General features: G+C 40.0%; 5 protein-coding genes and 4 long non-coding RNA genes across 12 annotated transcripts; 5 read left to right on the top strand and 4 right to left on the bottom strand.

The window, feature by feature from the left end:
- The first annotated feature begins 3,365 nt into the window (after positions 1-3,365).
- Positions 3,366-8,315, top strand: LOC124205740 (trace amine-associated receptor 7a-like). 3 transcript variants are annotated; one of them, XM_046603228.1, is made up of 3 exons: positions 3,366-5,590; positions 5,980-6,855; positions 6,925-8,315. In XM_046603228.1, the coding sequence occupies exon 3, from the start codon at positions 6,939-6,941 to the stop codon at positions 8,022-8,024; it is 1,086 nt and encodes a 361-aa protein (XP_046459184.1). In that variant the 5' UTR covers positions 3,366-5,590; positions 5,980-6,855; positions 6,925-6,938; the 3' UTR covers positions 8,025-8,315. The 3 variants fall into 3 exon arrangements, with proteins under 3 accessions (XP_046459184.1, XP_046459183.1, XP_046459185.1); XM_046603227.1 differs by having other exon boundaries at positions 3,367-5,590; positions 5,980-6,194; XM_046603229.1 differs by having other exon boundaries at positions 3,367-5,590; positions 5,980-8,315.
- Positions 8,316-8,704: 389 nt separating this feature from the next.
- LOC124205742 (adenosine 5'-monophosphoramidase HINT1-like) lies at positions 8,705-10,953 on the top strand. 2 transcript variants are annotated; one of them, XR_006879457.1, is made up of 5 exons: positions 8,730-9,033; positions 9,093-9,165; positions 9,225-9,355; positions 10,093-10,636; positions 10,713-10,953. XR_006879457.1 is itself a non-coding variant. In XM_046603230.1 (3 exons), the coding sequence occupies exons 1-3, from the start codon at positions 8,812-8,814 to the stop codon at positions 9,314-9,316; spliced, it is 387 nt and encodes a 128-aa protein (XP_046459186.1). In that variant the 5' UTR covers positions 8,705-8,811; the 3' UTR covers positions 9,317-9,387. The 2 variants fall into 2 exon arrangements, 1 of the variants encoding a protein (XP_046459186.1); XM_046603230.1 differs by lacking the exons at positions 10,093-10,636; positions 10,713-10,953 and having other exon boundaries at positions 8,705-9,033; positions 9,225-9,387.
- On the bottom strand, positions 10,084-13,588 carry LOC124205739. The gene is made up of 4 exons (XM_046603226.1): positions 11,600-13,588; positions 10,727-11,535; positions 10,405-10,659; positions 10,084-10,327 (listed from the first exon to the last, which is right to left on the bottom strand). Exons 1-4 carry the CDS (start codon positions 12,318-12,320, stop codon positions 10,100-10,102), a joined length of 2,013 nt encoding a protein of 670 aa, XP_046459182.1. The 5' UTR covers positions 12,321-13,588; the 3' UTR covers positions 10,084-10,099.
- A 208-nt stretch (positions 13,589-13,796) lies between these two features.
- LOC124205743 lies at positions 13,797-15,119 on the bottom strand. Its single transcript, XR_006879458.1, has 3 exons — positions 15,027-15,119; positions 14,831-14,954; positions 13,797-13,943 (listed from the first exon to the last, which is right to left on the bottom strand). It is a non-coding gene; the product is annotated as an uncharacterized LOC124205743 (long non-coding RNA).
- Positions 15,120-17,658: 2,539 nt separating this feature from the next.
- Positions 17,659-18,509, top strand: LOC124205738. The gene is made up of 3 exons (XR_006879456.1): positions 17,659-18,148; positions 18,238-18,336; positions 18,434-18,509. It is a non-coding gene; the product is annotated as an uncharacterized LOC124205738 (long non-coding RNA).
- Positions 18,510-18,582: 73 nt separating this feature from the next.
- On the top strand, positions 18,583-19,226 carry LOC124205737. The gene is made up of 3 exons (XR_006879455.1): positions 18,583-18,764; positions 18,884-18,972; positions 19,042-19,226. It is a non-coding gene; the product is annotated as an uncharacterized LOC124205737 (long non-coding RNA).
- Positions 19,227-19,633: 407 nt separating this feature from the next.
- Positions 19,634-21,862, bottom strand: LOC124205736. The gene is made up of 4 exons (XR_006879454.1): positions 21,325-21,862; positions 21,017-21,241; positions 20,857-20,954; positions 19,634-20,025 (listed from the first exon to the last, which is right to left on the bottom strand). It is a non-coding gene; the product is annotated as an uncharacterized LOC124205736 (long non-coding RNA).
- A 439-nt stretch (positions 21,863-22,301) lies between these two features.
- LOC124205735 (protein Churchill-like) lies at positions 22,302-22,992 on the top strand. Its single transcript, XM_046603225.1, has 3 exons — positions 22,302-22,456; positions 22,518-22,650; positions 22,737-22,992. Exons 1-3 carry the CDS (start codon positions 22,418-22,420, stop codon positions 22,901-22,903), a joined length of 339 nt encoding a protein of 112 aa, XP_046459181.1. The 5' UTR covers positions 22,302-22,417; the 3' UTR covers positions 22,904-22,992.
- A 397-nt stretch (positions 22,993-23,389) lies between these two features.
- On the bottom strand, positions 23,390-24,518 carry LOC124205734. The gene is made up of 3 exons (XM_046603224.1): positions 24,361-24,518; positions 24,123-24,288; positions 23,390-24,060 (listed from the first exon to the last, which is right to left on the bottom strand). The coding sequence occupies exons 1-3, from the start codon at positions 24,369-24,371 to the stop codon at positions 23,509-23,511; spliced, it is 729 nt and encodes a 242-aa protein (XP_046459180.1). The 5' UTR covers positions 24,372-24,518; the 3' UTR covers positions 23,390-23,508.
- Between the last annotated feature and the right edge of the window lie 217 nt (positions 24,519-24,735).

Raw genomic sequence — 24,735 nt, 5'->3', positions numbered from 1 at the left:
ATATATCAACGTCCCCCAATCAATCTAGTTATGCATATTTGAATGGGTCTTGATTGAAGTGCATTGGTGTATAGAATATAGACTGGGGATTGTTCTGGCCCAATTATATTTGAATGTTTGATCTTTTTACATCAAGTCTTTTCCGGTCTTTTCTCAATACAGATCCTGTAATGATCAAATGCGTTACGAGTGTAACGACCAAGGGGTCCCCTATGACTAATGCTTTGATTTTTGGAACTATATATGGAATATAATAGCTCTGACTGAAGTACAAAAAAGTTTGACAATCTTGTAACTGCCCAAAATCTCTGACTGTCGTACGAAAAAAACAAACAAACTAAACCACTGTAATATCTACAAATTATCAAGTCGGTGTATACCCTGTATAGGCAAAATAATCATTCCGTGATGCACTATCTATAGTTTTGTATTGATCTTTTTCATCCAGCTCATTGTCATGCTTGACAAAGCAGAAAATCTAATTCCAACAAGTTTCTCCGAAAATACCACCCCCACCCAAGTGGTAGCCTAACGTCAGTTCGTTGGAATATTTCATAACCCATTGCATATTTCCGCGAATAGAAAATTGAACAGTGCCAGACACGAGTCCATTTGGCGCTTACAAGCTTATTTGGTTGGGATCAATTAAACAGATTAGCGGTATACTTGATTGTCTTTGACTAAATTATTACATCGACCACCGGAACCATTTTTCATTCATTTCCTTTAGACTTTTCTCTAGCGCTGGTAAGAGATTCAAAATTTGGTTGCTAGGTGGCAGCAGTCTTCTCTGTCTGGATGAGAATTCCGCATTCCGAATTTCAACCTTTGAAAATATTAGACTAGTCACGAACAGAGACGGAACTTTGCTTCATAAATTCAAATGTAATAGAACTTATATAATCACGACATCATAAAACCTGATAAGACTCAATCACGTGAGGGCCACCAACAGCCTCATCAACTGGCACTTGGACATGTCGACGCCGGTCGATTTGGCCGGTCAAGGATGAGCCCTGCAGTGTTTTTTTTAAAATTCAATATTTGTTTTTGGAAATCTATATTCATTGCCGCAACCAGAGCTATAGTAGCCTATCCTATAGCTCTGGCCGCAACGCATGTTTGTGGATGGCTGAAATTTGAAACTTTTTCTTGTTATAGTTATCCTCCATGATGATTAGAGCACTAGGATAAGGATAGTGAATTGGTGGAAACTGCTAGAAATTATTAACGATGTGAAAAAAATCATTTATATTATGAAAAATATTAACGTTTTTGAAAACTCCTTTGAAAATAATGTAGTACCATTTTCAGTGATGTAGACCTGGCAACATTGTTACTTCATTTTTACTTGATAGGCAATTGACTGATTGTCTGAGATAAAAACGTCTCGTCATCCAAACACAAATTATTTGAAGACGCCGATTATTGATGGGTTTAGTAAATTTCAGAGGCACGTTGCTATTTTCCCGATAGTATTGAATTCGATTGTATTAATTGTACCGAACATCAAGGCTAAATTATTTCCATTTCCCAAATTTTCCAAAGAAATGTAAAACCCTGGCAGGAAACCATGGAGAAACAAGCACGCGCAGCAAGGGATCGGCCTTTATAAATAGCGACCCCCCACAGACCCAGACTCTCTGCTGTTGCTGTTCGGTTGGATCGAGTTCCCAAGTGGATCCAATTTCGTTGTATGAGGCGAGCTGGCTGTGGGCTCCAGTCTAAAACTCTAAGCGTTGGGCTCATTTGGCCGCCACCAGCCACGGGGAATGGACGTGTCGCCCCCAATTTTTCATTTTATCATTTTGACTGATTTTGATGTGAATCCGTTTTTCACATTAAAATCAGGCAAATGTGAATAATGGAAAATTGGGACGACAAAGTTATGTATAATTTTTTGGCACTGTGTGTTTATTTCAAGTTTCGATTTTGGGCGGGAAAACTAGAAATCGGGACAAAAGAAAAAGGGGCGGGTCTCACAGCGTCATGTGAAAATGCAGTGTTGAGAATGACGAAAAATTGATCACAACGATATCCAAAACGAATTAAATTTCAAATCATGTTCGATTTGCTGTTTAATCTATTTTTTTCTATCTGTCTCTCAGCTTCGATTGGGGTGGGTGGGAAAACTATATAGAAACGGGACAAAAGAAAAATGGCGGGTCTCACAGGGTTCGGCCCGAATTCCGCATGCGCGGACCACACCCAACCAACCACAGCGTCAGGGGGAGTTTCCCTTTTCCGTCTGAAATCGATTATTTAGGTTTCTTTTTAAAACGGCAACAGTGTATGGACCGACTGATAACTTTATTGAAATCGCCAATCAACATGCATAACAAATTGAAACTTGGTGTGTGTATTCAATAAGTGTAGTCGCATCCATTGAATAATTTTGGTAAAGAAATTCCCATCCCTAAATGAATGCCCAAAGGGCTTTCTGAAGAATTTTTAAGTGGGGAAATAAAATCTATAAAAAAAAGGGAGTGGAGGTGCTGGTTATGTGACGTCATATGAGAACGTCACGTAAACCCGTGAATTGGGTAAAATGGTTACTGTCGTCATACAAATACGAGAGTAAATTAAAATCTACTGAATCTCCAACCAGGGTTGATCGCCTTTTTTTCAAGTTCAGCGTCGACTGGAAAGTCACCGGAATATATTGATCAACGGGGCTCTTATTCTCGTTAACAAAAGTCCTCTCGATTCTATTTTTGTTCAAAAAAAGAGTAGAAGAAAACATCTTCCAAAATGATGAGATGAAAGTTTCGCCACTGCCCGCGAATGAGAAGAAATTAAATTCCCAGGTCGCGGGAATATCCCCGATGTCAAATTCATGGCATTACCTTCGTTCACCACCGTTAAATCGAACGGAATCTTAGTGTATTGTGTGGAAAAAATTGAGCCTCGTTTTACGTAGAAATAGATTGGCGCCGATGTCGTCGTATCCGATCCATTTCTGTTTGTCTGTAAACAAAAAGGTTTAGACTTTGATAAGGATTATAAAGTCACAGCACAGTAGATCGTTTCTAATTTTGTCGATCCTTTATCCAAAAAAGGAATCATATGTCCCGTTTGCTGCAGATCTGCACATGGGGTTGGCATTCGATCAATGTCAATTATTTCAATCGTTCGGGCTGTTTAATTCAAATTCATACATTTTGAAAATGAATTAGACCTCTCGGATCTCTTTTGAGTTTTTCTTATGCGATTTTTAGATCTTGACGTAATTTGAGAATTTACTACAAGAAAAAATAAAATTTCATTCAATTTATATATTAGGGGACGTTCACATAATACGTCACGGTTCGAGGGGGGGGGGGAGGGGGAAAAAATGTACGTCACTTGGCCTTCGCCACTGCCCTCTAGCAGGAAAATGTTTTATTTTACAAATCAAACTTCTTTTAAAAAAAAGGGGGGGGGGAGTCAAAAATGGGAAATAATTCATTCGTCTCTAATTCATTTGTGAATTAGAATTTTTTCAAAATCTTTTTCAGCGGAATCCCACATCCGTTACGCAACGGCCGTGCTTGGGGGAATCCTTTTTCCAATCACTTTTTCTTCAATACATTCTTCAACACATTCGAATACAAAAAATTCGGGTTGGTACGTTCAAGTTTATTTGACAATTCCCCAACCGTGCTCTTCGATTCTTAAAGAAAATGAGGCGGAATTAAATGTACTCTTTTAAGAGACTTGGTTGCCAGATAGTTGAATCGACATGAGATGATCTGACATGGTGAAATTGACGAGAAATCATCAAAGCGTTGAAGCTGGAGCGCTTGATTATCTTCAATAATTTTTTCGTTTTCGGCGATGAGACGCTGATCGGCTTTGAGGTGTAATTGGGTGATGCCATTTAGATCTTTGCGGGTGAAAATTGGGATATGGAAGACATTGACGTTCTATACGAAGTGCAGAAAACGAGCGTCATGCTCCGTGTATTCCGTGCAATACCGTCCGTATCAAGGGTAATCCTCTGCAAGGATATAGTTAAAGATGTTGGGGGCGTCCACTTTTGGGTGTTGACAAGGTGAAAAGTTGAGTGAAGTAGTTCCGATGGTTTGGTTGGAACTAGAGAACCCTCTAGTTCGAGGGGGCGCTTGAAGAACGGCTCCGCGGCGTCTTGGAAATTTATTAAATGAAAACACTTCGCAACTTTTCTGTTGTAGCTGTGTAAAATCTTGGAATTTTGGAGTAGGAATAACACGTATATCTGGGAAACTGGGGAAGTTCACTGGATGAGGCATGTTGTAAGACTGAGCGTAAAGCGGGGAATACGGAAGATTTAGTTGCATATAAAGTGTGATAAATTCTTTTGCTTTTTATTATTGGGGAGGAATGAGAGCTAGCGATGACAATCGATAGAAAGTCCATACAACTGGTCGAACAATGTTGGATCATCAAGTTACTGTCCACTTATGCGATAACCAGTTTGGCATTAAGTTCAACCGGATTGAAATTATTTAAATCGTTATGCGTATAACGCTTCCGAAATGTTTCAGACGGCAGCAACGAGAACTTGAATTAATTTAAAGGGTTATCGTCATTCAATGATGTAAAGATCAACATCAAAACAACGTCGTCATTTGAATGCAAATTAATGTTCCAGTTTGAACGAAACTTGACAGTTATTTTCATTTGCCAAGTTATCGTCGAGAACTGTTTGATTTCCACAGATTGCCATAGGCTGAACGCCGTCTACTAATCAATTTTGAGATTAGAACGGAGCTGGGACTGTGCGTGTAACTGGGAACGAACCTACGACCGAAAGGCGCGTAATACAACTTTAATCGTCAATTCGACGCCTTGCCGATCTGGCTGAACTGGTGTTATGTCATAACGATTTTCACTTGGTGTAGACATGCGAGAAAGGCGGAAAAGTTTGAAAAAAGAAACTAAACTTGCTGTGAACAAACAACAATTATGCCGGTCTACGTGAGCGGATTACTTTTCTTTTCCTGGGCACTTCCGGGCGACAAAGGAAAATAATTCCATCATTTTTTCCGGTCCTTCCTCATGGCTATATACCAAGACGTGGGTATTAGTTTTACAAGTAGAAAAAAAAAGTACAGTAGAATTAAGAAGTAAGTTAGAATTACATGGTTTCTTCGTGTCCCTGGTACTCACATGTGTGAGTTCCCAGTTAGAGATTAACCACAATCGTTTCATTTGTATTTTAAAATTTCAAGATTTGGCGCGTATAAGTGTCAATCTTCAATTAGTGACGTCATGCAAGAGCAGACGTGAAATTCGGACGTTTGGCTTTTGTTTCAATCTTTCAAAAGGGCTGGTCATGAAATTTGCATTTCTCTAGAATCAGAGCTGGCACGTCTAAAGAATATATTATGTAGGCTAAATTAAGAGCACACTTCAGAAAAGTAATAAAGAAAATGATTTTGCTGTCCACCTGTTATTACCCATATGACACTGACGACCTTCAAAAACAATTGGTCATGCAGGACGAACGTTATCGGCCATTTAACCATTTTCATCAATCTAGAATGTGTCCTTAATCTTATTGTGATTTTCAATCTATCCAGTCCATCGTCAAATGGAGGACAAAGCACAGGTTGATGTTATTCATGAGGTATGTTGATATTTGATAAAAAATATTTATCGCTTTATTTACTGTTTATTTGTTATCTTGGCTGCTAATATGATGTCAGACAATGGCCACCATTCTAATTCGTAAACTGTTGATGTTACTGATTGAACTAAACTGCTAAAATGAAGTATCCAAGAATGAGGTGCAGTATGTTATGATTGCATGAACTAGAATGCCATACTCTATAGTTTCCAACGACTGAATGCAATATCATGCTTTTGAACTAAACTTTTATTGTCATCAACATTCTACATTGTTAAAATGATGTCCTTCATTTTTTATCTGAATTCTGGTGTATAGTTTTAACTGGAAATTGAAAGATAGTTCAGCTAAATGTACCTAGTAACCTTTGTTGCATTTTGTTATCTTAGGACTGAATATCAGAATTTGATGGAGCTGGAAACAATGGATTGGTTGGAGAAGACAGATGTCCTTGTGGAGAAGATGACAGATATTGGCTATCATAGACGTGCTGGACGAAGGACTTTTACACCAGACGAACCCCCCGCCTACGGCTGCATCAAATAGGCCTAATCCGATCTGGTAACAGCCGGAATACGGATTTTACGTATTTTCATTGGACAAGGTAAAATGCCCTTTGGTTCCTCTAGAAAGAATTCCCCCATTTATTATATCTACCTGAAAACAGATAATTTAACATTTGATATTTGATATCTTTCCATATTGTCGTCGTGATCCGTAAATGCCATCGCCATGCAACTGCCACGAAATGTTTAAAATCATTTATGGTTACGTCTAGTTACAGCCAATAACTCAAGATGGCTGCAAAAGGGTTTATCGTTTGAATTCCTAAAAAACCTACCAAACATCAAAACGTTAAATTGCCAATTTTAAGTAAAGTAGCCAGACGTTTGTAAAGAAAAATTGGCGGCGCAGTTAATTAACGCCCTAGATATACTACTACTTTTCATGCCGACGTTTTGGCAATCAAAAAGCCGCAGTCGTATACAAATCAGCTCGACTGAAGAGTCATGAAAAGCCAATCGCAAATCCTTTGATGTTGTTCTGCATATTTGACTGAAGCAAACCCTTGGGTCGATCAAACTTTGAGTCGTCAAACATTATGCTTATTGCTTTTCGTGGGAAATGTATAAAGAGGATAAATTACCAACGAGATCACTTTGATAATGGAATTCCCTTGATGGGAAAGCAAAGGGTAGGAACCTGCAACTTGGATCATTGCTGGAAATCTTTGTCATAGGCTGCGGCTGCGCACCAATTGTATTGTGCGTATACTTGTCCATGTTTTTCTCATCCAGCAATAACAGTTTGTGTTTGCCCATCGTCACTTTTAGATGCTCCTGGATCCATGGCGAATCAACAAGTCACCCAGGAGGAATGGGCCATCATCAACGCAACCGCCAGTGTCAGCCAAGAAATCCAGGACGAAGTGGTTCCGATCGTCTTACCCCTGGAACTGCTCATCATCAGGAGCATTGCCGTCATATTCGGCATCCCCATTCAATTGCTGGTGGCCTTTGTCATTTTAAGATCTCGGCAACTTTACAACCCACGCAACGCCTTTTGGCTGGGCAACATCACCTGTCATTTCGCCATTCTCCTCATGGGCATCTACGAGTACTGGACCGTCATTTTCATCCCCACCATCAGCCGCACTGAAATCTTTTGCCAGATTTACACTCTGTTCGTGGGATCACCTTACACCAGTTTATTGGTGAGTTTGTTATTAGCCACTGCCGACCGCTGGTTCGCCATCAGCAATCCAATCAAACATCGCAAATACGTGACAGTGGCCGGAGTGGCCGGATGTCTCATCACTTCGTGGCTCCTGGTTTTCTTCATTTTAACGAGTCCTTACTGGACTGGAAGTATCCCGTTCCCCGAATGTGCAGCCATCAATTCGTCTTTCTTGAAATGGGTGGCGTTTTTCCATTTTGTCATAGTCGGACTCATCATCGTCGCCCAAACGGCCGTTTACGTCAAAACCCGCCACTATTTACGTTTCCGAGCTCATCACGCAGCGACGGGAGTTCATCAGCAGCCGGTCGACGTGTTATCCTCGGCATCCAATTCGTCGACACTCAAACCGGACAAGTACTTTGTCCATCTGCCCAATAAAACCATTTGCCGACTGGAATTGGAGGCCTCTGTCACTCTGTTTTGCGGAGTGGCTTCATTGTGCGTCTGCACTCTACCGATGGGATTGGTTTGCATCTCGATGGTCTTCTGCAAGTTGAATCCATTTCAATGCACCCACGACGATGTGGTGGCCGTCTACCCGTACGCCAGAGAAATGCGCCTGTTGCATTCCGTCATCAGTCCGCTGCTGTACATTCTGAGAAGTCGGGAATTTGCCAAGGCTTTGAAACGGACCTTTCCGTCGTTGCGATCTTTTATTCAACAGGATCATGTTGCCGTCAGTCCGCCCCTTTGAGCTCAGATATTTATGCGCGAATTCTTTCACGAAATGAGCACACGATGATACAATTCAGCGTCTTGCGTATGTATTACTAATTGAAATTCTAGTCAGAGATGCCGACGTTATCCAACATTCAATTGTTGTTGGTTGATTGATATACCGTCGAAACATGTCGACTACATGACTGTTGCGCCAAATACATTTTATAAGCCATGTTTCAGAGTAACTGATTGTTAATAGAATAATACAATTAAGTTATTTTTTGTTGCAAGTATAAATAAATGTTACGACTTTTCTTTCCCTCAATCAGTTTCTCAATCTCGAACGGAAATGGAACGTCGACAAGGATGTCTGCAAACCTGTCGACGATATCGGTGACAAACCTACATAAAAATCCCATTAATAATATTATTTTGTTTTGACGGATCGGATATTACAATAGACACTTTTATTTCCCGTGAAAGGATAACAATCGTTCAGCGTGTTACATAACATCGTTTGCCACGCCAGAATCGATTTTTGTCGCCGACAAACATTTTCCTCCAGTAGCATAACTCTCTTTGCCAAACCATTTGAAATCGAATGAAAGAGATATACCGCAATCAGGTAAAGTTGTATGGTGCAATTTTCATATTTGCCTCGTTTTATTTATTTCGATCAAGGCCCGCTAGAGGACCTCGTTTAGTATTCGTAGCAGACTACAATGCAATTGTCTACTTCTCGTCAAAATTAATCAAATTCACACGTCACATTCGTAGAGAAAATTAATTCTGGAAATTCTAGTACTATTGATTAGTACGCAATGGATGAAGTAGAACGTGCGAAAGAGGCAGCGGCACAACCAGCCCCGGCCATTACCATTTTTGGCAAAATTATTGACGGTTCCATCACCGCCAAGATTATCTACCGAGATGAGAAATGTCTGGCTTTTCACGATGTCAATCCACAAGCTCCAGTCCATTTCCTTGTCATCCCCATCAAACCCATCACCATGCTAGAGAAAGCGGAGGCTGATGATCTTGAGGTACATCCACGTCACCACTGAGATATATTTAAAACTATTAATCTGAAATGATTCTACAGCTTTTGGGTCACCTCATGCTGACCGCCAAAAAAGTGGCTGCCGACTTGAACTTGAATAAAGGCTACAGGCTAGGTAACATAAATATAGATATCCTTTCAACACATTTGGCTAATACACTTTTTTTGTCACAGTGGTAAACAATGGAGAAGAAGGCTGTCAATCTGTTTTCCATCTCCACATCCACGTTTTGGGTGGCAGGCAATTGGGATGGCCACCTGGTTAAGTTTCTTCTTTCCATCAAATTGAGATTGCTGTAATACCAGTGAGTCTCAAATACATACTCTTATAATATCACTTTTAAGTTTATTGTTGCCATTAATACTCTTGTCCAATAAGCGGTCTAACGAAATAGTCATTTACAGAGTGCAAAACTAGACTGTTGGATTTTAAAAATAGTGACACAACATCCAATTATGGGCAACTTGTTGATACTGCACTTTGGTTACACATGTCTAGGAATTTGACCATGAGAGAATGTGTGTGCTCTTGGGTCACTTGACAATCAACATAAAGAAATTTCAATGGCCTTGCTGGTATTTCAAGTGGGTCCTTGAACATGTAAAACGTACACATCAAATGGCGCTAGATTGTTTCAAGGGTTTCTATACTGCGTATAATTCAAACATGTTGCTTACTTTTGCGTCAAACAAAAACGGGTGATTACAAAAGATTAATTATATCATCCAGAAAATATAAAAAGTGAGGGGCTATTTACTTGTTATTGGTCAACACACACGACTCCATTATTTTAAATATTTTTGCCTATTAAGATTTTCAAATGTCGAGGCTAAATATTTAAAAAAATAAAGAAATTAAAAGATACACGGTACCGTTTAAAAAAATAAGAAAAATGGATACGACGCCAAATGCCTCAAGACCTGAGAAAAACGGGCCAAAAAATTCACACAACACAAACGACACACACACGTACAAAATAATTAAATCTTCAATGTATATAAACGTATAAAAATTTGTTTTGTTTTGTTTAAAAAAAAAAAGAAACATTTTATCGTCTTCTTCTTCCAAGTCTTGGGGGTGGATCGACGTCCGATCCGGGCCGGCTGAGCCACAACCGAGTCGGAACGTATTGGCATCCCATGTAAAGTGATTTCAGTTCGTAGCTGGAATAAGGTGGCACGGCATCACACGGAGCCCCGAATAAATTGTATTTTAACGTCCCATTAGAAGAATCTTCGTACCGACTGGTGGAGAATTTGACAACATCCAACGAATCCTAATTTCAAATGCAAATTCCAATTTTGTAAACTAACAAGTCAATTTTTAGGAGTCTAAATGTGATTTGGAACGAACCTTGAAGGCTTGCGAGAGACACGAGTGGCCGTGAGGATAATTGGCCCAGTGGTACGTGAATTCTCCGACGTGCGACAGCTGATGCGATTGGCCGCTGGTGAACATCAAGACGTTGGCGTGTCGTTTCGATCGTTTCAAACCGTCGGCCAACAGTCCCGAATAATTCTGGTCAACCAACACGACCACCTGGCGGGCCACGCAATCCTGGATGTCGCGAAGGAATTCACGAATGGTATAAACCTCCGTTTCGTCATACTGCCAATCAAATTTAATTAATTTTAATTAACCATTTCTTTTTTAAATTTTAGACAAATGAATTTACCTCTCCATTGTTGTCGGCATCCCACAAAAGAGAAGCGCCATCCGGTCGGGTCGGACTCGACAGGTAAACGACGAGCGAGTCGGCACAATGCGGAGTGGTGCACATGGTGCGGATGTGATTTCGCAGGCCAATTTTCAACGAGGCCGGATACATGGCGGGACGTTCGTTCGGATGGTGGTCGTGATGTCGATGTTGGTTCACTGGTTTCTCCGTACCACCGTTCAACACTTTGGGCGCTGAAAAGGAAAATGGATCGGCCGGAAGTGCTGCTCCCGCAGCCACCGATTCCGCCGGATCGACAATGTGCTCTCCTCCTCTTTTAGCCCTGGCTCCGTTGGCGAAAAAGATTTTAATGCTCTGCTTGTCGAATCCGTTGTGACGCAACATTCGGTACATGGAGAGCAACCGGTTGACTTCCCGCTCTCCGCTCCACTGCCAATTCCATCCGCCGGAAATGAGAACGGCCTGGTCGCAAGTCTCGAACAATCGACACCGGGTCTTGACCACGTCCTGGGTGCTGTCGCATCTTTTATGATTGGAACTGAGCGGATCGCAAATCAATTCCGACGTTTCGTTCCACGTCCGCAGCTGCGGACAAGGAGCCAATCCTTTGACGTCGTTGCTGCACAACAGCCGCTGTTCGCTCTGCAGTGGCGCCTTGTTTTGCAGGTGGACCAGTGGCAGGAAATCGACGTCGCATCGGTGCTGGCCCTTGTGGCGCCAGTGGGTGGCGCCGGCCGTGGCTCTCCTCACCATCATCCGGTTGGGACACCGATTCTTGAACACTTGATTGATGCATTCATCTCCATCTGATGTATTCAGATTTTTAATTTAAAATAATTTCTTTGAATTAAATTTGAATTATTTTATTACCTAGGGGAATTCCGCCAGCGGCGATGCAATTGACGTCGGACGTGTTGAAATCGATGACAAAGACGTACAGAGTGTGGCCCAGGGCGAGATGAGGCGTCGGGTCCAGGACGATCCAGGCGTCGTGAGCGCCAGTTTTAGTCAAGGCGCCGTCAGGTAAAACGGCTTCCAGTTTATGTTTTTGGTGTTTCACGTCCGTTGCCATGGCGACGTAGAGGTTCATGTTGCTGGCCACGGGTCGGTTCAACGTGTTGGCCGTCGTACTTTGTTGTTGCTCCGTTTCATCCGGCGGACACACTCCGTCCGAACTGCAATTAATGTGAAGCGTTTGACTCCGCACGAGTTTGAGGGCGGCATCGACCCAGCGGGTCAACATTGCGGAATCTTTACTGGATCCGGCGTTGGCCGTCATCCTCTGCAGATTGGGAAATTGTTGTTCACTAAAATGAGGTGGTGGCGGAGGCAACAAATCGGAAGTGGCGGGTTGGCACCACGTTCCGATTTCCTTGTCGTACAGAATTTCCCATTCGGGATTCTCCTCCTGTTGTTGTTGTTGTTGTTGTTGCGACCGATGGGGACTAGATAGATTGTCAGTAATGAGCGAACTGTTGTTGTTGGTCGTCACATTGTTGTTGATGACGTTGTTGTTGGTCTCTGACGGATAGATCGGAGTGGCCGAAGCTCGGCACAAGAACAAAACGACAAACAACCAGCACTTTTCCATTTTTTTCCCGTTGTTCAAAGTTTCAATTTCAACTTCAAATTTTTAATTCTCCTGTGGTAGTAGCAGTGGTAGTGGTAGTAGTTCACCTGACGAGTAATGGCACTAGTACTGGGGATGGGGACATTGCTGTTTGTTTCGACTTGTTTCAGCGGGAGCACTGGGCAAACGTTTGGGTGGGAAAGTGGCCGACTGGGCCACTTTTATACTTGTGAAGGAGGAGTAGGAGGGTCTGAACAAACAAAAAGAAGAAGAAGAAGAAGTGGGGAAAAAGCGGTGGTGATGATCGCTCTGTGTATAACTACGCCGAAAAAAAGAAGCCCCAAAAGGTGCCGACTCTTCTGGTCGACACGCCCCGTTCCGCCCTCTTTCCCCCCCCCAACCCCTCCTTTTTCATCCCACCTATACACAATAGACCACACGTCTCTTTTCATCCGGCGCGATTGATACAATTGTTTCCCTTCCAAAGAAAAAAAAAAAATCTCCCGACTCGGAAGGAGAAAAACAAAATTTTCTTCTATCAAAAAAGAAGAGAAGATTTTCTAAATTCCCCCCTCATATGTGTGCGTATAAACTATACACACACAGAGAAAGAAAGAAAAGTGTCGGCGTGCGGCATTGATCAAAGGAAAGCGCCGTCAAAGGGAAAAGCGGCAGGCTGTCTACGTTAAGACTTGGACGCGCTTAAGATCAAAGGAAGCCGCTGCTTGTCAGCTCATCGCACCGACGGGACGACCTTTGAGCCACTCACCGCCGCTGCGCACCCAAAGGCATATCGCCTCGCCCACCTAAAAACCCCCCCACCACCACCACCACCTTTTCTTCTTTTTAAAAAAAACCGCATGTGTGTGTGCAAGCCGTTGATGCCATCAAACTTATTTTTTCTACTTGGCCAGCATTATTATGAAATGTCTACCCCCCGAAAGAAATATAAGTAATCCAACACGGTATTATTATTATTATTAATTCCACTTTTCGCTGTTTGATGGACTTTGAAATTCGATCGCTGCTGGGTGTAACTGATAACTCGTTTTTTTTTTCTTATATTTTCAGATTTATCTCGGATTTTTTAAAAACGCCGTGAGCGATGGGAAATAATTCCTTGAATTGTGCGTCAATGCTCGGTTTGAATTACCGAAAATTTCCGACCAAATGGTTGGAAAATAAATGCTGCGAGGTAATTTTAGATATCTTATTATTTTAGAGAGAGAAAAAGACGCATGTGAATTATCTACCACCACGATGGAACAGCGACGCCATCTAAAGTGACCAAAATGACATTTTTAGTAAAAACAATTTGTCTTTTTAATTATTATTCGGGATAATATTGGACACAATTTATTGTTTGACTTTAATTTGATTATTGCAGTTGATTTTCTAGTGAAAAGAAGAAGAAAAACATAATGGAGATCGATATTCGATACCGATGGCAGAAACTCTGGTACGTGTCTTTTTCAGAGTGTTTGAACGAGCCCCAAACCCCAAATAACTAAATCAGACAAACAAGAATTTTTGGTTTGTGAGTTATGATTTCATTTGCATGGGAATTTTGTTTTACCTTGCGTCATTCACCTTTATTCTCCCGCCCTATCCTATCCTCCTGTTTCCGACCATAGAGTTCCGATACTGGAAGTAAAGCAACCGAAACTATTAACCAAATCTGAATTCAAATTAAGTATTAAATAATACTTAAACCCCTGAAAGTGAATGTGTCTATGTGTTACACATTTCGATCGAAAATTCAAATTTTTACGTAAGAGTCATCTAGCGGTCTTTTCTAAATGTTTAATTTAAACTGAGGATATGCATAAGCGATTTTTCATTCTTTAGTATATTGTCAGCTACCTGCGCTGCGTTTAGCACCCAAAGGGCTGTTAGTTATTTTTTTTCCATAAAAAAAAAATAATAAAGAGAATTTGATCTTTCCTTGTTCCATCCAGGATGACTTATCGCTTCTCATTTCCTTATCAGCCAATACCAGATTCTCAGCGAAAATAATTGGAACATTGGATGTCGGCGATGGGATTCGAACCCGGGACTCCGGCATGCCAGTTGGAGGCTATACCACTAGGCTACAATTGTTGAAATAAAAAAATGATATATTGTTAGATATTCTCAGCCAATACTTTTTTAGGATATGATCTACTTCCGGTAATAGTTCGATCAGGATATGCGACCATGGTATAGTGGTTATAGCATCTAGCGTTGTATCCAAATGTCCCGTGTTCGATTCCCACTTCCGCCACATTGTCCTCCATTGTTGTTCCCCGTATCGCTCTGTATAATATAACCATGCATGTACTAACCCTTACTAAAACCAACTAAACCAACAACTACTAAACCACTACTACTAACTACTGTGCTAAACTAACCATACATGTACTAACCCTTACTAAAAACCAACTTAAACTAACCACTAAAACACTACTACTAACTAACACCAATAACTAATACTACTACTAACCAACACCAACTACTAACATCCTATATGCGCGGCATATATATAAAAACACCTTAGATAAATTCGTTGGGGCAAGTCAGATCGCTTATCATCGTAAGACGTGGGACACTCTTGTACGCAGTAGTACTCGAGGGTTGGCTACTGCTGTAATAGACCGGTATGAGATATGACGAACCCTGAACGAAAAAAACCTTTTTAATATCAATTTTTTTTTTGAACGACATTAATGAAACCTTTAACTAACTTACTCGGTAGTGGAGATGCGCTGAGAAGTTAATTGATGATAACGACGCTAAAGGCTGGCGCCGCTAAAGTCTCTTTATTTTATTTTTGCTTGAATGACCAATTAGCGCTAGATGGCTATAGTTGTAAAGGTCATCTAGTGAGACAATCGACAACTAATCCATCCCACATACCAGCAAAGTGATTATAGAAATCCTTCGGGCATCGGGTAATTTTAGTTTAGCCTTTTTTGGGAAATACAAGGAATAAGAAATAATGGAATAAATTAAATCAACAGTTATTCTTATTTGTCAAAACATTTTATCAAACATTAGCGGCGTTGCAGTCTTGCAGACGACGTTGATGAACGTTCTCACCTAATTCGTCTGCAAAATTCACGTTTGTGGTTAAGAAGACAGTTGAGTGTGGTTTTCAATGAAAGTTTAATCGAATTGTGGTTGCAAGAAAAAAATTCTACAAGAAAGTTGGTTAGCGCGAAGTTTCATTTTCAATGTCGTCAATGTCCTGTGCCTCGTCCATTTCCATGTGGTTGAAAGAAAGGAAACCTTTATCCTGGCCGACCACCATTGCCATTACAACAACAACAAGTATAGGTCTTTCAAATACATAATGTTGTCACTTATGGTGAAGACTCCAATGTCGAAGAACAAGCACCTGATGAAGTGAACTTGATTGTGAAGAGTCAGCAATAGCCACCTCGACCTGCTGGAGCCAAACTCGATGAGAAATTCCAAGCTCCTGTCTCCTGTCTACCCGTGTACAAATGATGACTGCAGTTCAATATCAGGAAACCAAACATCACTACAAGGTAAAGTGCCAGTTTGAGGAAATCTTGTTTTGAAAACTGTCATGCAGGTAAAAAAATTGTATTTCAGTTGGGTTAGTTTTTAGTTTCATGATCATTCTCTTGCAATGTTTTAGATGTTCTCCCCTGTGGTGATTAAATGAGGTCATCATGTACTGGATTTAAAACTGTTAATATTTCAAGACTCGATTGGGTAATCTTAATCTGTTACTTATCAAAACTCTTCTGTAACAAAAAGATTTTTTTAAACATGCAGATACTCTTTAATTTCGTTCGATTTGATTCGATTTTGCTCTGTCCCGCAGTCAAGCCGATGAAATTATGCTAAATAAGCCTTTTTCTTCACCAGAAGTAGGCTATGATGTATCTATGATGTAGACAAGTGCATATCTGGGCTGCCTTTCCCTAACTAACCACTAACCAACGCCCGCGGTGGTCACTCACCCGCTGTGAAACCAGGAGGATGAGGAGGGCTCTGTTCGAATGGGGACTTGGAAGACGCATGATCAACTTTTGGAGGGTTATGAGTCTTAACCCAGAGCTTACTATGACTAATCGCTCCCTAGTAAACTTGCCTCGCACTCTTCTTCCTTGCCCAGGTAATCTCCCTGGGCACAGTCAATCAAGGCAGTCTCCCCCTGTCTTGATTGACTGAACTTTGCAAGGGAAATTGAACATTTCATATCGATAAAATTAATTTAATGGAGGTAAAATATAGATATGAAAGATAAGGGATGATAAACATACATACATAACAGTGGTAATAAGATTGTATATATTTCCTTTGTGAAATCTTTAAAATACAATTGTTAGTCATGTAACTTTAATTGAATTTCCCAACTCATTCTGATCATCTGTTACTTTCTTATTATGTTTTTTTGTTTTTTGTTTTTTGTTTTTTCATTTTCATAACATACTGCACCAACCAGTTAAATTAAACAATTTGACGGCAGGGGTCTGTTGCTTTATCAACCCCATTGAATTGTGACACCAAGGACAACAGTGACAGCAGCAACAGCTTTAAGCACACCTTTCACCATCTCCTTATTAGGCAACATCTCCATTAACAGCGTGAACATCAATGGCCGTCGAAACCTACCGAGATAAAGAAAGATTTATCACAAGTAAGCCAAAGTGCAGAATGACAGGAATAAAGTTAAAAGGGTGATACGTAAACGTAGTAGTATACGATATTTCATCAACAATCTGGAATCACTAACAGATAGACAAGACACATAAACGAATGTAAAGCTGCCTTCTATAGTGCGGCGGTAGCTTTTTGATGAAGACGAGAAACACATTTGGAGGGGAGAATATTACGTGAGTGTCAAAGTTATTTGCCTTTGTTTGTTTATATTATATAAGTGTCAAAGAGCTAGAACGGACATTGTTTTCATGTTACTGTTAAACGTTTCTTTTTTCTGACGCTAGACGGCATAGCCTTTGATCATTTTCCTGCCAGTTTCGTTACGTTTACTTTGCACATCTCTGAAGAAATTTCTCGCTGCTACTGTAAGGAAATTTTAGGTGACAGCTATCAGTTTCTGTTACAGCAACAAAGCTCACTTGTTAGATTTTTATAATAATGTGCTTTAATAGCTACTTCCGGTTTTCTCATTTCAGTCAGTAGTTCAGTAAATATTCATTCGACGCACAAAAAAACCATATATTCGTGATCCTCGGAAAAATTGTGGTAAAGTTCATGTTTTTATTTGTACGTACGCGTACTTCCGGTTTCGAGAATGATCCTGAACTATAGTTCAGGAAAATTCTCGATTTTGACCAAATTCTGGATTTCCTTTAAATTACAGCAAATCGACCCCAAATTTCACGGAGATCACGAATATCTGGTTTATTTGGTCGACAGATCAATGGTTAAGGCGCTATCGCTTACTTCCGGTATACTTCCGGGAAATTTGCATGAAACTAGCAAGTGAGCTTTGTTCTTTGAACTGTTCTCAAGATTTCAAGCTAGGTTTAAGCAAATAAAAGGGCACTGTTCAAGTTATATCAGTATCTAAAGAACTGAATTGCTTAGAGTTACATGGCAGATCCCGTACGATGACCAGTGCGGTAAAAACATTTTCGACACTCTATATATGTATTATTTTGAATGCAAAGCGATAATGATTTTTAAGATCTACAATATCACTATAATTTAAAAATTTAATGTTGCGTCAGAAATGAAATTACGGGCTTTTCCAAGTTTCAGAGGTGTCCAATAGATGGCACGAGTCCTCATTTTTCATGTGATGGCGGATTGTGATGGCGAATTGTCAAAAATTTTCCTATTTTTCCACGAAAACTACCGATAATTCATAGGTAAATTCAAGTTTATTTATGTGCAAATTATTGGTGATTGATTTATAGTGTATGTGCATTGAATCAGCTTTCATATTTCTCACTTGTAGGAAGGAATGCGAAAGAAAACAGTGGCCTACAAGAAGTCCACCATCAACTCTTTCATAAAAAATCGTCATTCTGCTGAATGCATCATCCTATTACTACAGGTAAAACCAATAATAGCTTAGTCACAACTTTTCAAATACTTCTTCACATATTTAGTTAATATTCATCATAATTATTAGTAGTTTCTATTGATCTTAGTAACCCAGCGGCCAGCGTGGACATACATTGTTTTTTCCGAACATGTTTTTCAACAAAAAAAAGCATTTACAGACAAATATTATTCTTTTTTTCAGAAAGTTTTAACTTTTATTTGATGTCATGAATTGTATTTTCTATCATAGGAAAAGCTATGGAAAACGTAATACAGCCATACAGGACATGAGTAATCTTCAGGTTTATTGCAGCTACTTAAAAGAAGTCATGTGAAAAGAAGCAGGGCAGGGCACTTATCAACATATGTTCAAAACTGCTGCTGCTGCCTCCGCCTACAGCGACAAGCAGGCTAATTGCTCTCTTTCTTCAGATAACTGTAAGTTCAATTTTTTGTTATAACAGCTGTAGTTTCTGACAATATTATAGATTTTTATGTTAAAAAAGTTAATGAAAGTCTAAAATAACTAAATAAATAATTTTTATGTTCTGTCATAGGAAAGGCTGCTGCAGTCATCTAGTCTTCATCCTCCCTCGACTCATTTCGTCTTCTGGATCGCTTAGTAAAGCTGACTGGTGTTATCAATGTAATTTCATTTGTCATACGTCAGTGGGATGTAAATTTGGTTATTAATTTGTGTTTCTCCTTGAGTTAGCCATTTAGATAACGACCTAGAGGAGGCCGCCTACAAACTGTCAACATCAGAAGGGATCAGAAGTCAGCATCTCTACGAAATGGCGGTGACGCGGCTTCACGGTGACATCAAACATTTTCTACGTGGATCATCATTTATTTTTGGTATTATGTTTTTGCTAGTTAACCCGTTGGCTGCCACGCCTTTGTTCCCCCATGTTAGCTCCTTAGCACGGGCCGCGCTGTTCGGTCTCGTGGTTTACATGCCGCGGGGTCGGACAGTCGCACCAGCCCCAGATTTGGCCGAAAGGCCCTGTTAGGCAATGCACCATAGGGACTTCCCCCTTTTCGACACGGTGATGGATTCTAGAGGTTGTGCATTCCATCTTCTCCTATCACCGTGTCAGCCCGGACTTGTCAGCAATGGCAAGTCCCACTTGGTCATGGATCCTTCAGACATGGCGCGTAGAGAAGTAGAGAGCAACCTATGGGTTGTATGGCGTGGCAGCCAACGGGTTAATTATGTGTGTGTGTGTGTTAATGCATGTTATGTTGTATGTGTGTTATAACGTGGTGGAATTGTGGGTGGAGGTGGGACAAATATAACACAATTCTATATATCAATTTATGAAGTTTATTTATTACAGTATCATTACCGATTTGACTAATTACTTCATTTAAGAGAACTCACGTGAAAAATAGTACAACAATAACAAGCTTAATCTAGCTCCCGAGTATCATGATTACCTATCCCAACTAATCTAAACACTAGTGTTCTTTGGTCAATATTTTTTTCATTCTACTTTCAGTCTACTTTTCTGTCTCATTTAATCTCAGAAAAATTTCCTTTTTGCTTTTTACTTCACTCACTTTCAATGCACAACATACCATTTCTAGAAAATTAAGCTTATTAAATTGACATTATAATAATTAAAGCATTCTCTCAATGCAATCTTGTTTACTTGTTTGGCTTCACCACTGGAACTCCACCATTCCAGTCAGGAACCTATATAGAATAAAACTTGTTACTGCCAGCTAAAATGAACAATACAACACTTGACTTTACTATTAACGAAAAATACATTCATTAACACTTAAAAGGAAAAAGTGTTGCTCATTCTTCTCTCAATTAGTTTACCCATTTTTACAAATATTCGAAACCAAAAACACGTTGATAAAGTTGTCACAATAAGCTGGAGTCCTGGAGAAAATGGCGACTGGCGAGGTTGGATTTTGACAAATATTTAATTTCCCACGACCACCGTGATTTATGACACTGGAAAATACAGAATTCTAAAATCGAGATTTAAAATCTGAAGGGATTTCTTTGTCCAAGAGAAACGCAGAGCAAAAACAAACTACGGATTTCGTAAGTCGTCAAAAATGTCTCTACTTTCTTTGTCACCGTCAGCAATGTGGTAACACGTTCTCTTGATGTGTCTCTGGTACTTAATAACTGCATGTACCAGGAAGCGCAAATCGGATAAAAATGTTGGTTCCATGATATGACTAGGAACGTGACTACTGGCAACACAAGTCAAAACATTTTAACGAGGTCGATTTCTCCTTTGATCTACTGGGCAAAAAATAAACTGCAGATCCGAGACGAGGACCAACATCGTTACGAGAGTTGTTCTCCTCCTTCATTATCATGAAACAATCGAGTTGGAATGGACAACTTTCTTCAAGACAATTTTAGCTTAGAAACTGCATGCAACAGGAGCTTGTCGAACTGACGAAGGCAATGGCAATACTGAGAGCAAGGCACGTTTGAGCAGTATTTCCTTCTTAAGCAACTGAAATCAATTATTCAAGACACCCTGACTGTTACTGTTACCTTAGCTCATCGAAAGGCCTTCATTGCACGTCCCCGTGCCAGCAGTTGTAATCACATCGATTGTCGAAACAACGACAGCAGAAGCCGTAACAATTTCCCTAATAACAAGAAAAAAAATATAAGTCAAAACAACAAATCTAGTAGAATTCATTTTTCTTACATAAAAGTCGGAGTGACGGCGCCGAGGAAGAGTGAGCAGTTGCGTCACCAACTTCAAGGTCTGACCTTTGAATGTAATTGTTGTTTAGGTTTGTTCAATCATCTTGGTTCTTCTTCCGTTGCTGGCTGCATCAGGTTGACAGCAGCATGCACTCGAGCAAGCTCAAATTAGGCTGTCATTGTGATGAAAGGGTGATTTTTTCATCATTCTCTCCATTTCATCAATCTGTAAAGAATTGACATAAGTAAAGTGATCACACTGAGAGAATAAATTTAATGGTCGCAAAAACTAGTCTGTTGCTAAGTTACCTGGAGTATGATGACAATTTGCCAGGTTTAGGCTATTAATCTGGGCATTGCTCAAGTAAGAACAGGGCATGAACACCACTGCCGTGCCAACTACAATGACTAATGAAAATATTCTTCTTCTTTGTTTTCCCATATCTGTAGAAATCAATAAAATGTTCATTAGTTAGAGAATCAGAATGAGATTTAAATGTTTTTATTATCTAGCGCTTTAGACTTTCAGTGCATTGGCCCATCTCCTCCTCAGAATCTTCCAGTTCTTAGTCCATGGAGTCCTGGGCTAAAATGATTATTTCATTTCAACCACGTGTTGGGGGACGGGAAACTCATGGATACCACAGATCCTAAGATAGAGCAAGAAGTACTGGCGTGAACGGACAAAATGGTAAATTCTCAATGTAGTAAAGCAGTTCAATGTATGAAAATTTTATACAACGTTAGTTTAGTTGGCAGCCTTAACGTCCATGCAATGGTCCAATCCGCCGCTCGAAAAACAAAGGGAGGGATGACTTGCGATTCATGTCCATCAACGAGCAGCTCTGCAGACTTACTGACGTATTTTAACGGAAGCGGAGAAACGGTCATCAGCGTTGCCAATTTATGCAACTCGACCGTCAAATTTTTTTTTTTTTTTTCAAAATAAGAATTCAAAGAATAAAATTGATTTAAGAAGTACAGAGAAAACCCAATGGTTTGTTCTCTCGAAAAAAGTAGGAATATTACAGCCTTACAGGATAAGGATAAACCGGGTAGTCGGGTAGCCTACTCTGAGCTGGATTATTCTTATTCTTTGTCTTGTTACGGCCATTAGCGAGTTATTGAACGTCTTACACAATTTTTTTTAATAAACAAAAATCAAAAACAGCCCTTCGGTTAGCTTTGCTTAACGCAGGTAGTACCAATCCGTTGCATTACGGAACTTTCCAAAACGCAATGCATGTCGTTTTTTTTTCATGAGATAGATGGCGTTGTAGCTGTGTTGTGAGCAGACTAAATGTAGCGATTTTGAAAACAAACAAACCCCAACAAGAAAGGAAGTATTCTTCCTCTGCATTTCCTGTTCTACATTACTATTTCCTCTCTTTTAACTTCAATTATGTGTGAAAGTTGTCTTAAAGAAGAATATCCCAATAGGGTATAATTTAACTATCAATTAAAGTTTAAGAATGGGTCACTAAATTCGGTTTACATTTTAGGATAGAATGTGCTTAGATTCGGGAGCTTACATGGCAAATTTGAAATGTTGCTGCAAATGTCAATCAAACCAAGTGAGTGTGCTAAACAAGACCATTTCAGAAGATGATGGGATCGAAGTAACAGTTTTTGAACGTAAGTTCAGTGTGCATAAAAACATAAATTCAGATTAATATGTTAATTTACCACCCCTTGTAATTATTTATTTCAATAACATTTAGATGCTTGTGGTACTTGCCAGCATATAATTTCCATTCACAATTACAAGTTCTGGGCCGAAGGTGACTACCAAGAATATGAAATGGACTGTGCATTGTGTGGAACTGCTGAGGATTCAATTAGCATTCTTCCTGATGATCCTCAAAAGGCCTCTTTGGATTTTTTCTAAATTTTCCATCATAACCTTTTTTGTAACACTTTTCTAAGATACCGCTTAAATACTGATTATTAATAATACAGTTGTATTTTAAAAATTAATTTTCCTGCTATCACAAATGTGCAATGTTGTGTTGACATTCACATTTGGTCCTAAAACTTGGTAACTCCTAATGAGGAACTGTATCAAACAGAAACATGCATTCATTACCTGCTATACTTTATCCTAAATTGTCATGGAAAATGTGATTAGATTCACCTATGATAGCTTTTCAATTACTGGCTTACTGTTGCAATATGCTGAAATTGTTTTTTAAAAGGGCTACTTTTAACCTATAACTTCTGGTAATGTTAAATTTGTCGTTGTTTCTGATCACGATCATCAAGGTGAAGCTTTAAAACCACAATTGGCGAGGTCCAACAGAACTAAAAAGTGCCACAGTCTGAAGTTTGTAACCAAACATGTTTAAATTTGGAAGGACAGTAACAAGAAAATTGATTCTCTTAAAATTATATCGTGTAATGCATTTGGAGATAAAACATCAGACTGCTTTTTACATAAATTTAAACAGGATATTATGGAACATATTAATGGATCTCATTAGCTCCAGGATGTGATCAGTTGCCATCTTGAGAACAAGACTCGTCAGAACATCCGCGGCTAATCAAACAAGATACAGTGGTGCAAGGCTTCTTGGTCGAACCGTCATCTTGACCAACATTCTCCATATCACCCTCCATGGACTCGCTTCTGGTACCGTTGGAATCCAAACCGGAGAGCTCTTTGTCGGCGCTGTCATCCTCGATGGAATTCTCGGCGGAATCGGCGGAACGCGGAGATTTGGTTGCATTGACAGACTCGGATGAGTTGCGGAGTGACGAGTTTTGCAGAGTCGAATTCAAATCACGGAACAGAGGAAGAACGGCCCATGGATTAGCTGTGGCGTTGTGGGTAGCATTCAAGTTGCTCATGGAAGCGTTGACGGCGCGGGTGCTGACGTTGTCGGCCTTCAACGTTTCGTTGAGCTTGGAAAAGTTTCCAGCCTTTGTAGAATTGCCCAAGTCAAGAACCAATTTCTCGTCTCCGGATTCGCGGGTCTCCAGCTTCATAGTTTCGTTCAGGTGGGTCGAATTTCTAGTTGAATTCATGGACTCGGAGGCATTCAACTTCTACAATTACAAAGGCAAGCATAAGAAACTGTTCCACATAGAATAATTTAAATAGAATTTACCACCAAATCAGCTTCACGAATCTTGAGGGAGATTTCGCTACCGTTCAGCGACTTTGTCGAGTTGTCCAGATTTGTAGCATTCTTGGACAATTCGGTAGAGTTGACGGAGACGCTGGCACCCAACACGGCAGACAGGACACTCATCAAGAATACAGCGACAGATAATCTTAAATAAATAAAACATTAATCACACACTTAAACAAGAGTCAAGAAACAATAAAATCAAAATGAATTATACCTGATAAACATGTTGGAATAGATGAATGGATACTAGTGAAGGGCAGTCTAAAAATGCAAAGCAAAATTCTGATGAGACTAGAACTTTGCTGCTGAATTCTCAGAGACGACTGACGATTTCATTCAATTGCGTGGCGTCTTTTATACTGGCCCTACATCCCCCTTGGCTACTACGAGGATCCCTTGTCAGAAATCGGCGGGAGCCATCAGCATATTCAGGTGTGATTGAGGGGCGTTTTTTCACCTGTTACCTCACCCTTTCCTAATGCAATTATTTTAAATTCCTGAAACGAATTGAATTATACAAAATTGTTCAATTACACAGAGTCCTACAGGCCTATACTTTAAGTTTGAGATAAATTTGCATCTCTATAGA

This window comes from Daphnia pulex, chromosome 10 (assembly GCF_021134715.1).
Source record: "Daphnia pulex isolate KAP4 chromosome 10, ASM2113471v1".
In the NCBI taxonomy this organism is placed as follows: domain Eukaryota; kingdom Metazoa; phylum Arthropoda; class Branchiopoda; order Diplostraca; family Daphniidae; genus Daphnia; species Daphnia pulex.
Note: the sequence above shows the minus strand (reverse complement) of the source record. Positions and strands in the feature narration are given on the sequence as shown.

What these genes read in the sequence shown, in the direction of transcription:
- LOC124205740 (XM_046603228.1), top strand. Translation starts at nt 6,939, where the DNA reads ATGGCGAATCAACAAGTCACCCAGGAGGAATGGGCCATCATCAACGCA.
- LOC124205742 (XM_046603230.1), top strand. Translation starts at nt 8,812, where the DNA reads ATGGATGAAGTAGAACGTGCGAAAGAGGCAGCGGCACAACCAGCCCCG. An exon ending in CGGAGGCTGATGATCTTGAG is followed by an intron (nt 9,034 to 9,092) that starts GTACATCCACGT and finishes ATGATTCTACAG; the next exon opens with CTTTTGGGTCACCTCATGCT. An exon ending in GAATAAAGGCTACAGGCTAG is followed by an intron (nt 9,166 to 9,224) that starts GTAACATAAATA and finishes TTTTTGTCACAG; the next exon opens with TGGTAAACAATGGAGAAGAA.
- LOC124205739 (XM_046603226.1), bottom strand. Translation starts at nt 12,320, where the DNA reads ATGGAAAAGTGCTGGTTGTTTGTCGTTTTGTTCTTGTGCCGAGCTTCG. An exon ending in ATGCCGACAACAATGGAGAG is followed by an intron (nt 10,660 to 10,726) that starts GTAAATTCATTT and finishes TTTGATTGGCAG; the next exon opens with TATGACGAAACGGAGGTTTA. An exon ending in GTCTCTCGCAAGCCTTCAAG is followed by an intron (nt 10,328 to 10,404) that starts GTTCGTTCCAAA and finishes ATTTGAAATTAG; the next exon opens with GATTCGTTGGATGTTGTCAA.
- LOC124205735 (XM_046603225.1), top strand. Translation starts at nt 22,418, where the DNA reads ATGTGTGAAAGTTGTCTTAAAGAAGAATATCCCAATAGG. An exon ending in AAGAAGAATATCCCAATAGG is followed by an intron (nt 22,457 to 22,517) that starts GTATAATTTAAC and finishes TTTACATTTTAG; the next exon opens with GATAGAATGTGCTTAGATTC. An exon ending in CGAAGTAACAGTTTTTGAAC is followed by an intron (nt 22,651 to 22,736) that starts GTAAGTTCAGTG and finishes AATAACATTTAG; the next exon opens with ATGCTTGTGGTACTTGCCAG.
- LOC124205734 (XM_046603224.1), bottom strand. An exon ending in TTCGTGAAGCTGATTTGGTG is followed by an intron (nt 24,061 to 24,122) that starts GTAAATTCTATT and finishes TTGTAATTGTAG; the next exon opens with AAGTTGAATGCCTCCGAGTC.